The sequence below is a fragment of the Nelumbo nucifera genome, chromosome 5, assembly GCF_055504915.1.
Source record: "Nelumbo nucifera cultivar China Antique chromosome 5, China Antique-T2T, whole genome shotgun sequence".
NCBI lineage: Eukaryota > Viridiplantae > Streptophyta > Magnoliopsida > Proteales > Nelumbonaceae > Nelumbo > Nelumbo nucifera.
In genome coordinates this window covers 30,014,853-30,028,138 of record NC_142653.1, presented here as the reverse complement: position 1 = coordinate 30,028,138, position 13,286 = coordinate 30,014,853, and the positions used below count along the sequence as shown (strand labels likewise).

Here is a 13,286-nt window from a genome sequence, read left to right as displayed (position 1 = left end):
AATAATTGGTTCTATCCAACTTTACAGTGGTCACTACCTCTAACAGAGTCTCCATAGGCCCCCATGTCTAAACCCAGAATTTGTGGGACATTTGGTTTCTCCTCCAGTTTGCTCCATTGAGTGAACATATGCAAACAAAAATCAAATTAGGGCTTTCCTAAACTAGAATTGCTAACCCAAGCAAAAGTCTGCTCTTCAGCCACCCAAAACTAGAGTTTCACATGACCCGACAAAATGGGAGAAGAGGAGAAAGTGCAATTGCTCATACCAAAGCTTCTAGAACACTGTCCAACATAAATCATCCTTAAAGAAAATAAAAAATCTTCCCTTTGATCCCCAAGCGCCAGCTTCAAAGTGTCTCTAGAACCCCTAACAAAGTTTCTCCAGTTATCTAGGGTTTTTGGGAAAAATCTCCAAGAACTTGCCTTGGGCTTCAACTAGGAATGAAAAATCTCTAAAAACCCTCCCAACTGGGCTACATAAGCTGCTAATTAATCAGATGATCAGTTCTCCATACAAAACTAGAATTGCTAGCCCAAGCAAAAGCCTGCTCTTCAACCACCCAAAACTAGAGTTTCACAGGACCCGACAGAATGGAGAAGAGGAGAAAGTGCAACCACTCGTACCAAAGGTTCCAAAACACTGTCCAACATAAATCAACCTTGAAGAAAAGAAAAAATCTTCCCTTTGATCCCCAAGCGCCAGCTTCAAAGTGTCTCTAGAACCCATAACAAAGTTTCTCCAGTTATCTAGGGTTTTCGGGGAAAATCTCCAAGAACTTGCCTTGGGCTTCAACTAGGGATGAAAAATCTCTAAAATCCCTCCCAACTGGGCTACATAAGCTGCTAATTAATCAGCCGAGTGAAGGTGAGAACCTGCTCTGATACCAAGTTACAGAACACATCTGTAATAATTCAATACATAAAAAGAAAAAGAGAAAGGAAGAGAAGTTTCAGCAGAAGTTTATGGAAGAAGATGAGAGAAGAGAAGGAAAGAGAGAAGAGAAGAGTTTGATCCCTCTCTCCAGGCCCCAAAGATGTGTTTTATTTCTTCAATTGTAATCTGAGTACAATTCCATGAATACCCTTAACAGGGCAGCCAGTACTAGAGAAATAATAAAAAACAAAAAGCAGGCCCATAACTAAGGCCACTACTTAAAAGAACATAAGCATAAACATAACTTAAATAAGGAAGTTAGTATGGAATCCTCAACAATGCAGAAATCTGAATGAATGGGAGTTTGCTGTGCTAGTGCAGCTGCTGCAAAAACCTCACATTGTAAAACCAGACAGTAGAGGGATGAGAGGAGTATGTGCATAGGAGAAATTAGGACAGTCTTCTGTCAAGTCTTTTAACAGGATGAAGGCACCAGCTCCTGAAGCCAAGTTCATCATCATCATAATTTTCATTATTGCCATTGTCATCATCATCATCCGAGCCTTATCCCAATTATATGGGGTTGGCAACATGAATCTTGTTTCACCATTCTGTTCTGTTTAATGCTACAACCAATCTTAAATTATGGGCACTTAACAATTCTTACTTCTTTGACCCATGTCCTTTTTGGTCTACTCCCAGTCCTTCTAGCCCATTTGACTTGTAACAGATCACTTCTTCTTACAGGTGGTGTTGGTTGTCTTTTATGCTCCTGAAACCAAGTTCCCTAGCTCAAACATCTTGGTTGAAGCAGTTCCTTCAAAAGTAGTTTACTTTTGGGTGTGTGGACTGCTTTGTTGGGCAAAATTCTTACAAAGGACAACCTGGTGAGGGGGATGAATGGATGATGCTAGATGACCTAAACTGTGTGCTGTGTGTCTGAATCAGTTGATCGTCTACTATTATGAATTCTCTGATAATGTATAGTTGAGGGTGTTTGGGCTGTTTGCAGTAAGAACTTGTTTCTTAGCAGCTATCATGGACCTCATAAAAGGCTGGAACTTAAAGCTGGTAAGGTGAAGTGACATGGGACACTATTCCTGCAACTGTATTTTTGAGTATCTGGGTGGAAAGGAATGCAAGGGTTATTCATAGAAAGTAAATTCAGAGGAGATGATGGTAGAAAGGATAATAGAGTGGATGATTCTGTGGTTATCCAATCATAATCTGTTCAAAGGAAGGAGAATGCACTTTTTTATGACTGAGAATCTTTTATAAACAGTCAAGGAATGATGATACAGTAAGTACTCTTATACTTTGTATATTCCCATTTGTACAGCCTATTGTTGTATAAGATCTCTCCTTTTGATTAATACCATACTTTACCTTTTCAAAAAAAAAAACTACAATAATGGATGATAGCTATTATGCTGTGGTTTTGTGTATTCGACCTCAGGTAGTTGGGAAGTGATCTATACAAGTCGAATGGGCAAGAAGAGCTAGTGGCAGCCTGAAAAGGACATGGGTTTGAAGTAGTGAGAAATGATTCAAGGGCTCACAATTTAACAATGGATATGGTACTGAACTGGATGAAGTGATGGAACAGGCTCTGTGTAGCTGACCCCATATAGTTGGGACAAAGCTTAAATGATGATGACGATGAACCTTAGGTAGTTGGGACTTGGGAAAAGGAATTGATGATTATGGATATAGTACTCAAGTTATAGTGTTGCAGTGGATGGATAGGAATGTCATGTTCATTCCCTTGATAGTTCTCTACTTTTCTAATGGAACGACATTGTATAATCGTATTGGTAGTTTTCCTTGTTGTAACTCAGATTCTTGTTCCTCCATGCATTATGTGGAATTGATGATATTACATTTTATAGCACTCAACCTAGATATCTCATGCTAATTCAACCATTCAATCATCATCATCATCAATGCCTTATCCCAACTATATGGGGTGAGCTACATGAATTCTGTTTTGCCAATTCATTCTATTAAGGCCATATCCACTGTTAAAATTATTAGTGCTTAAATCATTTGTTACTACTACTACTACTACTTGTTGAAGTTTGACCTGCCATAGAATTCTGTCTTGTTCGTTGACTGTAGAGTAAAGTAGACAGCAAGAAGTAGGAGAGGAAAGAAGAAAAGAGAGAAGAGAGAAAAGAGAGAAAGGCTGGTTCGAATTAGGGAAGAAAGTTAATCCCTTGATTCGGCCAGACCTATTATTATATTATTGACTTATTGAAAAAGACTTGAGTGCCCTTCTTTAAGTAAGAGGCACTCGAACTAACATAACAGTACACATCAGCATTCTCAACAAGTACAAAGACTGAAATACCCCTTCACTAACACCACTAACACTCCCCCTCAAGCTGGTGAGTATATATCATATAATCCCAGCTTGTTACATATGTAGTCCACTCTCCCCCGACTCAAGCCTTTTGTAAACAAGTCTGCCCACTGGTTTCCCGTACTAACATATGCAGTTTCTATCACCCCATTCAGCACCTTCTCTCTCACAAAATGACAGTCAACTTCGATGTGCTTGGTTCTTTCATGAAACACTGGATTGGAAGAGATATGAACCGCTGCCTGATTGTCACAGTAGAGCTTCATTGGAGTACTGATGTCATATCCTATCTCCTGTAGAAGGTTCCTCAGCCACACTAGTTCACAAGCAGTATGTGCCATGGCCCTATATTCCGCTTCTGCACTGCTTCTTGCCACAACTGTTTGCTTCTTACTTTTCCATGTTACCAGGTTACCCCCCAGAAAGGTGCAATAGCCTGTGGTAGATCGTCTATCAGACATAGAACCTGCCCAATCAGCATCGGTGTATCCTTCTACTACCAGTTTTCCACCACTTCTGTACAGCAAACCACGACCAGGAGCTCCTTTCAGATACCTCACAATCCTTAGCACTGCATTCCAATGTGGGACCAAAGGTTTCTGCATGAACTGACTCACCACACTAACCGCAAATGAAATATCTGGCCGAGTAATGGTTAGATAGTTTAGTTTGCCTACAAGTCGTCGGTATCTGCCAGGCTCTTCAAACACTTCACCTATATCACTGCTCAGCCTCGTATTTGTTTCCATAGGTGTCTCAGCCGGTTTAGTACCCAACAATCCTGTTTCTTCCAGTAAATCAAGCACATATTTCCTCTGGCACAAATTAATGCCATGCTTAGATCTTGCTACCTCTATGCCCAAAAAGTATTTCAACTTGCCAAGGTCCTTTGTCTGAAAGTGTTCCTGTAGGAATGCCTTCAATCTGTCAATGCCCATTTTATCATTCCCAGTCACAACGATATCATCCACATACACCACCAATATTATTTTACCTGCCGAAGAGTCAAGACTGAAGACAGAGTGATCAACTTGGCACTGTTTCAGACCAAACTTCTTGACCACCTCACTGAACCTACCAAACCATGCTCGAGGGGACTGTTTAAGTCCATAAATAGCCTTCTTAAGTCTACATACCTTACCATCCTCCCCCTGAGCAACAAACCCAGGTGGTTGCTCCATGTAGACCTCCTCGAGCAAATCCCCATGCAAAAAGGCATTTTTGATATCGAGCTGATGGAGAGGCCAACCAGACATAGCTGCAAGGGAGATGACGACACGAACTGATCCTATCTTAGCAACCGGGGAGAACGTCTCCGTGTAGTCAATGCCATAGGTTTGGGAGTACCCTTTGGCAACCAGCCGCGCCTTCAGGCGCTCAACACGACCATCTGGCAAGTACTTAACACTATACACCCACTTACAACCGACAGCCTGCTTCCCAGGAGGAAGAGCGGTGAGATCCCAAGTGTGATTATGATGCAAAGCAGAGAGCTCTTCTTCCATAGCACGGCACCACTCTGGAGAGGTAAGGGCTTCCTGGACATCCTTAGGAACAACCACGGAGGATAACAAAGATATGAACTGGCGATGGGAAGCGGAGAGGTGGGTAAGTGAAACAAAATTGGAAATAGGGTGAAGGGTGCAAGTACGCTTACCTTTCCGTAAGGCAATAGGAAGATCTAGGTCGGAGGCTGGTGTCGAAGCTGGAGCTGGATCTGTCGACGGTGATGAAGCTGGAGGAGCTGCAGCCGGTACACGTGGGCGATGTGTATACACGTGACGGATGGGTGGACGGTCAACCAATGGTGGCACCGGAGGCTAGGACGTAGGCATGACTGGAACCAAAGGAGGTGGATCAGCCACAGGAAGAGGAAGAGGAGGTGGTGATGTGGGGGAAGCAGCAGCACCGGACCCCACGAAGAACGGAGTAGACTCAAAGAATGTAACATCAGCACATACCAAGGAACGACGAGAACTAGGATGATAACACTTGTACCCTTTCTGAGTTCGGGAATAACCAAGGAAGATACACTTCAGGGAACGTGCATCTAACTTGTCAGTCCCGGGACTCAGATTATGAACGAAGCAGACACACCCAAATACCCGAGGAGAAAGCGGAAACGGAGACATGTTGGGGAATAAGACACTAAAAGGAGAACGACCATCAAGGATAGACGTGGGCATCCGATTAATTAAGAAACAAGAGGTGAGCATTGCATCGCTCCAAAAAGTTTTGGGAACATTCATGTGGTGCATGAGGGAGCGTGCCGTTTCTACAAGATGGCGGTTCTTTCTCTCAGCAACCCCATTTTGTTGCGGAGTATAGGTACATGAAGTTTGGTGTATAATCCCATGGTGGTCCAAGTATTCTCGAAAAGATGAGGACAAGTATTCACGACCATTATCAGAACGGAAAATTTTGATGTGAACACCAAATTGATTGCGGATCTCAGCATAAAATTTCTGGAAGATGGAAAATAATTCACTTCTTTCTTTCATTAAATAGAGCCACGTCATTCTTGAACAGTCATCAACAAAAATAACAAAATATCGGTATCCATTATATGACATCACTTTATAAGGACCCCAAACATCTGAATGAATTAAAGAAAAAAGACTCGACACACGGTTATCGACCCTAGAACGAAAGGGAACACGATGGTGTTTCCCAAATTGACAAGACTCACAATCTAAAACAGAAAGTTGACTCAATGAAGGGACTAAGGACTGCAACACTTTCAGCGAAGGATGACCAAATCTACAGTGCCACTGGAGAGGAGAAATGGATGACTGAAGAGCCGTTGACGTTCGTCCACCACCATCAAGATAATACAGTCCACCGGCTTCATGCCCTCCACCAATCTTCATCCCCGTCTTGAGATCCTGAAAAACACACATAGAAGGGTAAAAAGTGATGGAGCACTTAAGTGACTTGGTCAGCTTACTAACAGACATAAGATTAAATGGAAGCTTAGGTACATATAAAACAGAGGATAGGGATACAGGGTCTAGGTCAACATTACCAACACCACAGATAGATGACGTGGAGCCATTAGCAAGGGTAACAGATTGTGATGTTGAGCAATGAGTGAGAGATGAAAACACACCTGGAGTTCCCGTCATGTGATCGGAGGCTCCAGAGTCAATAATCCAGGGGTTGGGTGTGGATGCCAAACAAGCCATACCTGAGTGTGCAAAGGAAGCTGTGTTCTGCTGCGACTTGGATTGAACAAACCTCTCATACTCATCACGAGGAACACTCACCATCTCCTTGCCTGGACCATCTGAGGGAGTAGAAGGCATCGGGTCAGCTGACCGTTTCTCCTGTGTAGGGCTGAAACTGGTGTCACTAGTCATGGCATGGTTGGCCCACGTCGAGGGAGGACCATGTAAGTCATAGCAGTAGTTAATGGTATGTCCATCCAAACCACAGTGAGTACACTTCCGTGGACCCGAGCCACGTCCTCTACCACGAGCTCCCCCTGAATCTCTGCCTCCAGTACGACCACCACCACGGATGTGTGTAGATCCACCACTACCACTCCTGCCAGGCTGGGTTCCTCGAGTCCCACTTCTGCCACCTCGGCCTCTTGACACTGCAAATGCTGATTTATCGGAGACATTAGAGTCCATAGATCCAATGGAAGCCCTCCGAAGACGAGCAAACACCTCCTCTAAAGATGGAAGAGCAGATCCCCCTAGTATCTGGGCTCGTACTGGTTCATACTCAGACTTCAGCCCCACCAGAAACCGTGTTACATCAAGCTGCTCTCGCTGTTGCTGTTGAACTTTGACATCTGAAGTGAGAGGATGATAGACATTTAACTCATTACGGATATTCCTCACATTGGCATAGTACTCCTCAAGGCTCTGATTTCCCTGTTGCAGATTGAAGTATTCCTGATACAGTTGATATACCCTAGTGGTATTATCCTGACCTGAATACAGTTTCTTGGCATGATCCCACACCTCTTTGGCTGTGTCAAGGAACATGAAGTTCACACTGATTTTGGGTTCCATACTGTTCCACAACCATGTGATGATCTGTGCATCTTCCTGTTCCCAGTCTTCATACTCCTGAGAATTAGCGGGGGGTTTCTCCTCTCTTATATGCTTCACTTTCTTCTTCGCCTTCAGAAAAACCTCTACTGACTTGGCCCAAGGGACATAATTCTCTCCATTCAGTTTAATGGAGGTCATTTGGACATTCAGGTAGTCAGTAGATATCATGACACTAGGTTTACTATCACTGTTATCTGCCATTGCCGAACTCCCTTAATTCTGAGCACTGAACTAGGAGCACTACACACTGCACACTACACACAGACACTTCATCGAAATCTGCACACTGATTTCAACAGCTGAGAACTGCAACACCACAAACCCTACTCACCGAAGTCTGTACACTGATTTCAGCAGTATTAAATGTTGAAAACTACAACACCACAACCCCTACTCACCGAGGTCTACACACTGATTTCAGCGATATCAAAAGCTGAAAACCACACTTGTAACACCACCAACATTAATCCACAACTATAGGAAGCTTCACCATTAAGTAGACACTATTGCCATTCGAATCACACACAAACCAGAATAAACCCTAGCATAAACCCTAGCATACTGCAATCTGAGAACCCATCATGCGAACTGTACTACACCTCTCATGTATTCCATAACAAAAAAAATATATAAAAAAAACTTTACCTCATCGCCTGAAGGCCAACCATACGAAGGGCTGAGACACCACTGCACCACACGTACCAGCCCTAACTAGGGCTTAGAAACCACAGCAACCAATCACCAACGACACAATCGGAGGCATAGAGACCTCCTAGGGAAGAGGGCGATCACTCCTTTTCAGCCCTTTTCCCAGTCTCCAACTCACAACTGAGAACCCCAAGTGAAACCCTAATTCGAATGCGCAGAAGGCAGAATTCTAGCAAGTCTGATTTGGTGAACCTAGCTCTGATACCATGTTGAAGTTTGACCTGCCATAGAATTCTGTCTTGTTCGTTGACTGTAGAGTAAAGTAGACAGCAAGAAGTAGGAGAGGAAAGAAGAAAAGAGAGAAGAGAGAAAAGAGAGAAAGGCTGGTTCGAATTAGGGAAGAAAGTTAATCCCTTGATTCGGCCAGACCTATTATTATATTATTGACTTATTGAAAAAGACTTGAGTGCCCTTCTTTAAGTAAGAGGCACTCGAACTAACATAACAGTACACATCAGCATTCTCAACAAGTACAAAGACTGAAATACCCCTTCACTAACACCACTAACACTACTACTACTACTATCCATGTCCTTCTTGGTCTACCCCGAGCTCTTCTAGCCCCTTCAATGTGTAACAAATCACTTCTAATTGGCACAGTTGGTGGTCTTCTATGCACATGCCCAAACCATCATAGGGCTTTTTATGGCATGCAACTAATTGAAGCACAAATAGAAAATGCTTCATATGGCTACTGAGATTGATTAAAAAGATGCTATTGTTTCAGATTGGGTGCTTATAGAAAATACTGTGAAGGGCTTGACTATGGAAATCCCAAGCCACACAAGAGAGAGGGATTTCCATTCAGGCAGAGATCATAGAACTCCTAGAAGTGGGTTTTTAATTGAGACAAGGGAGAGTTGAGATTGAAGAAGACCCTCAGGTGGTCTACAGCATTTCTTAAGGGAGGTTGCATCCTTGGCTGTCTGGATGAAAAGCTTGTTCAAATTGGACTCTGAGGTTGCTAGCTCCCTTGATAATATTCTAGCTATACAGGGGGAGTTAGGAGGTCTTCTTTGTATTGGGAACAACTGTACCATGGTAATTTGTTTTCTACTTGTTTTTTGATAAGTAGCAGAATTATTTTATTTAAAATATTAATATACATAAACATGTACAAGGTTCCAAAATAACCCACACGTTAGGCTAGAACAGTCTAACTATCCCCCATTTACTTACAAAGATGGTCCCAAGGCTGTTTCCTTACCTAATACAAACTTTGCCAACCTTCTGTACACTTCCTCCCTGTCTGTAATATGATGCACTGCAATATACTTTATTGGTGGCTTCTGATTGATTCTCTAATATTGAATTGCAAAAATGAGTTCAGTTTGGAAGTATTCTTTGTATTGATTTTTTCTATGTGGAGTCCTATTCTTAACCTAAATGTTCATTATCTACTGTAGAAATGCTGTTGTAACAATATTAGTTATTGCATCCCATTCTATTAAGTCAGTGATGGCTAATGAGACATTTTGAATTGCAGTACCATGGCTGGTGGCAGCAAATCCTGTGAATTATGGTCGCCCATGTGAGTTATCATGCGTGGAAGCATTATCAGCAGCTTTAATGATATGGTATAGCATTTGTTTATACTCCTCCTTTCAGCTTTTCCTAATAACTCCATAGTTCTTGATCCCAAAAATAAATAGATATATAAAATGAATTGCATTTATTTGTAGATTGTTACCATGATTGGAAATTCTGCTAGTTTTGCACTTAAGCCATATTGACATAACATGTCTTCATAGTTGCTTTTGGCTATCCCTCAAACTCTTTAACTTAGATTTCCCTTAGGCTGTGTTTGGTTTGAAAGAAAAGGTAGGGAAACCTGTACAAACCTTGTATAGGTTTCCCTACCTTTTCTTTCAAACCAAACACAGCTTTATGGAAAGAAGATAAAGGGATATGAAGTTTTTCATAGTGATGTTTGGGCCTACTGGCAGAATATCTGATCTGGCTTAGAGAAGATTCTAATTGTATTTTGTCTCAAGTTTATAGATTTACTTGTTAAACCTCTTGAACATGATTATGATGTTGGATAAGATTATTTTCCAGCATTGTGACTTTCCTTTATGTTTTGTCAGTGGGGAAGAGGAAACAGCAAATCTATTGTTAGGAAAATTTAAGTGGGGTCATGCGTTTTTGTCTTTGAACAGGTATGATGTGCCTACTTTTAATAAATGGAAATTATGATAGAATTATACCATATTTGAAGTCTTAAATATGCTGAATTCATAGTTGTCAAGGTGATGCTTAGGCGGTAAGGCGCTCATGGAGGGTAGTCTTGGTTAATCGGAAAGACATTTTTTTTACATGGTGCTCTTGGATACTTTTTATTTAACTTTTGAGATAATAATAATAATAATAAAATACACATTATTAAACTAAATTATTCAGTTTAAGTTAAAATACTAATTTCTTTTTACTATTATTCTCATTTGTTAGGGTTCAGTCAACATGTGTATTGCCTTGAACCCTTGAAGACTTCAAACCTTGAACTTATAAGCATGGAAGAACTCAACTTTATCCAATCAGGACACATTGATTGTTTTCATCATTGTTCTTCTTCATTTTTTGATCAATATTCCCTTTCTTTTCTTTTCTTCTTTTCCAAAGAAAAAAGATAGAGGCTCAGCCCCTCTATTTTTCTGAAATGTCTTTTCTTTATTTTGTTCATGAGTATGTAGATTTTTTATGTTTCAAATGAAGCTTATACATTTTTTATGAAGATTATAGATAATTAATAGCGAAACACGACTGTTGCTTGCTACAAAACCTAAGGAATTACCCTAAAATTCATGGTTTTCATTAAAAAAAAAATCACCCAAGCGACTAGGCAACAGTTAATAATGAAATATGGGCTTTATTAACAAAACAAAAACAAAAACAAAAACAAAAACATCACCTTGCCTTGCCTCAATGTCTTGAAAGCTATGCTTCTAGGGTCAACTGCTTTTGACAATCAAGAAATACAAAGATAGCTTAATATCTGGAACAATGAGCTTGCATGGTCAGAAAACTTTCTTTTGACCCTAAAATAAAACACGATATGCTATCAACCAAATGAAAAATCAACTCACCTAGTGAGTGCTTGGTTGGATGATTTGGTTTTGATATGCTTACATGATGACAACACTTGCAATCCTCTAAAACATAGACATGCTATTAATCAAACGAAAAACCAAATTATCTAGTGAGCGCATCCTCTTGTTGCTACCCCAAATGACTCATTGACAACCCGCAAACATATTAAAAAATAGGGATTGCCTCTAGGGTCTAATACTTTACTGTGACAATATAGAAATACCAAGGTAGCCTAACATGTTGAACGATATATTCACATGACTAACACTTTTATGCGACCCTCCAATGAAACACAAGCATGCTACTAATCAAATGAAAAACAAAACCATTGAATGAGTGCATGTCTAGGTCATTTGGTTTCAATGAGTTCACATGGTTACAACACTTTCTTGCAACCTTGCAATAAAACATACACATCCTAACAATCAAATGAAAAACCAAATCACCCAATGTGTGCCTACCCGTTTCATACCCCAAATGATACAAAAATAATACACTAATGTATGAGAAAATAGAGAGTACCTCTAAGGTCTACTACATAGTTGTCAAGGCAATGCCTAGGCGACAAGGCACCCTTGGAGGCTCGCCTCTCCTAGTCGCCAAGAAGTTTTGTGCACTATGTTAATACTTTTATATTTTTAATTTTTTGACATTATAATTATAAAATAGGCATTATTAAACTCGAATACTCATTTTATGTGTTTATGTACTAATTTCTTTTTATTATTTTCTTATTTGTTAGGGTTTAATCAACACAAACATTGCTCACTGCTGTATTGAATCCATGGTTCAAAGTATCGATACACCTCTGTGTATCGGCAGAGGTGTATCAGTACTTATAACGATACTCCCCCTATTTTTTTATTTCTTTGGTTTTCAATTTCATTTTTTAATATATATATATATATATATATATATATATATATATATATATATATATATATATATCTAATTTTAAAAAATGGGTTCCCAAAAACACCTGTAAACATGTGTATTGGGGCGCCAAAGATACAATACAGTAGACCTGATACTGGGCGTATCATATCAAAGTTTTGATCCTTGATTGAATCCTCAAAGATTTCAGAACCTGAACCAATAAGCAAGGGAAGAACTTAAAATTTTGTCTAATCAACACATTTTCTTCTTCTTCCACCTTTTCTTTTCTTCTTTTCCTATAACAAAAGTAGGGGGGTTCAGCCCCTATATTTTTTGAATTTTCTTTCCTTTGTTCCTTTTCTTCTCATAAAATGTTGATTTTCTAAACTTAAAACATGAAATTTATACTTCTCTTATGAAAATTATGGATAATTATTAAGGAAAGATGGTTGTGGAACCTAGGGAACTACCCTAGGTTATATGGTTTTACACTTTTACTTAAAAAAATCCATCGCCTAGGCGTCGCCTAGCCTCGCCCTGGTGCCTTCAAAACTATGGTCTACTACCTTACTATGATGTGTTCACATGGTACGAAACCTTTTTTGGGTGAAGACTATGAATATTTTCAAAACCTTCTTAGTAACTGATTTTTTTAGAGCCTGGACCAAAATAGCATAGTCATTAAGAACAAAGGAAAGAATCAGGATGGATTGGAAACCCCCAGAAGGCAACAAAGTAAAACTAAATTTTGATGGAAGCTCTTCTGGAAACCCGGGTGTGGCTGGAATAGGGTGGGGGTTATTAGAAATTCAGAGAAGTGGATATTGGCTATCTTCTTAGGACCAATTGGCTTTGGAAATTCTTTGATGGCTGAACTGATGGCTTTATTGCAAGGCCTCAGATTAGCTAGGCAGTTGGGATTTAGGATGATTGAGGTGGAAGGAGATTCACAAGTAGTCATATCCTGAGCTAAATCCAATAGGAATATTCCTTGGTCCCTAAAGAATATTCTAAGGGTAGTGGAAACGATTGCAGAAGAAATAGTGGCTGAATTTAAATGGGTTAGTAGTGTAAATGGTTTAGCTGACACCTTAGCTAAACAAGGAACTGCGAGACAAGGACTGTTTTGGGCATCCTTGTAATTTGGAATAGCAAAGTGAGCTAAAAAGTTGTACTTATCATTTCTTCTTTCCAAAGTTTAATAAAATCATTTTTCTACTGATTGAAAAATAAATAAATAAATAAAACACTAACATGCTATCAATCAAAAGAAAAACCAAATCACCACCCAGTGAGTGCATGCCTGGGTGATT

General features: G+C 40.1%; 1 protein-coding gene across 2 annotated transcripts in view; it reads left to right on the top strand.

Annotated features, from left to right (window-relative positions):
- LOC104600066 (RNase L inhibitor protein-like protein) overlaps positions 1 to 13,286 on the top strand; it is a 53,909-nt gene that overhangs the window by 37,584 nt on the left and 3,039 nt on the right. For both annotated transcript variants that reach the window (XM_088887446.1, XM_088887445.1), the window contains exons 7-8: positions 9,497 to 9,587; positions 10,098 to 10,169. In XM_088887446.1, the coding sequence (XP_088743572.1) occupies positions 9,497 to 9,587; positions 10,098 to 10,169 (163 nt within the window). The remainder of the gene's footprint in view (positions 1 to 9,496; positions 9,588 to 10,097; positions 10,170 to 13,286) is intronic.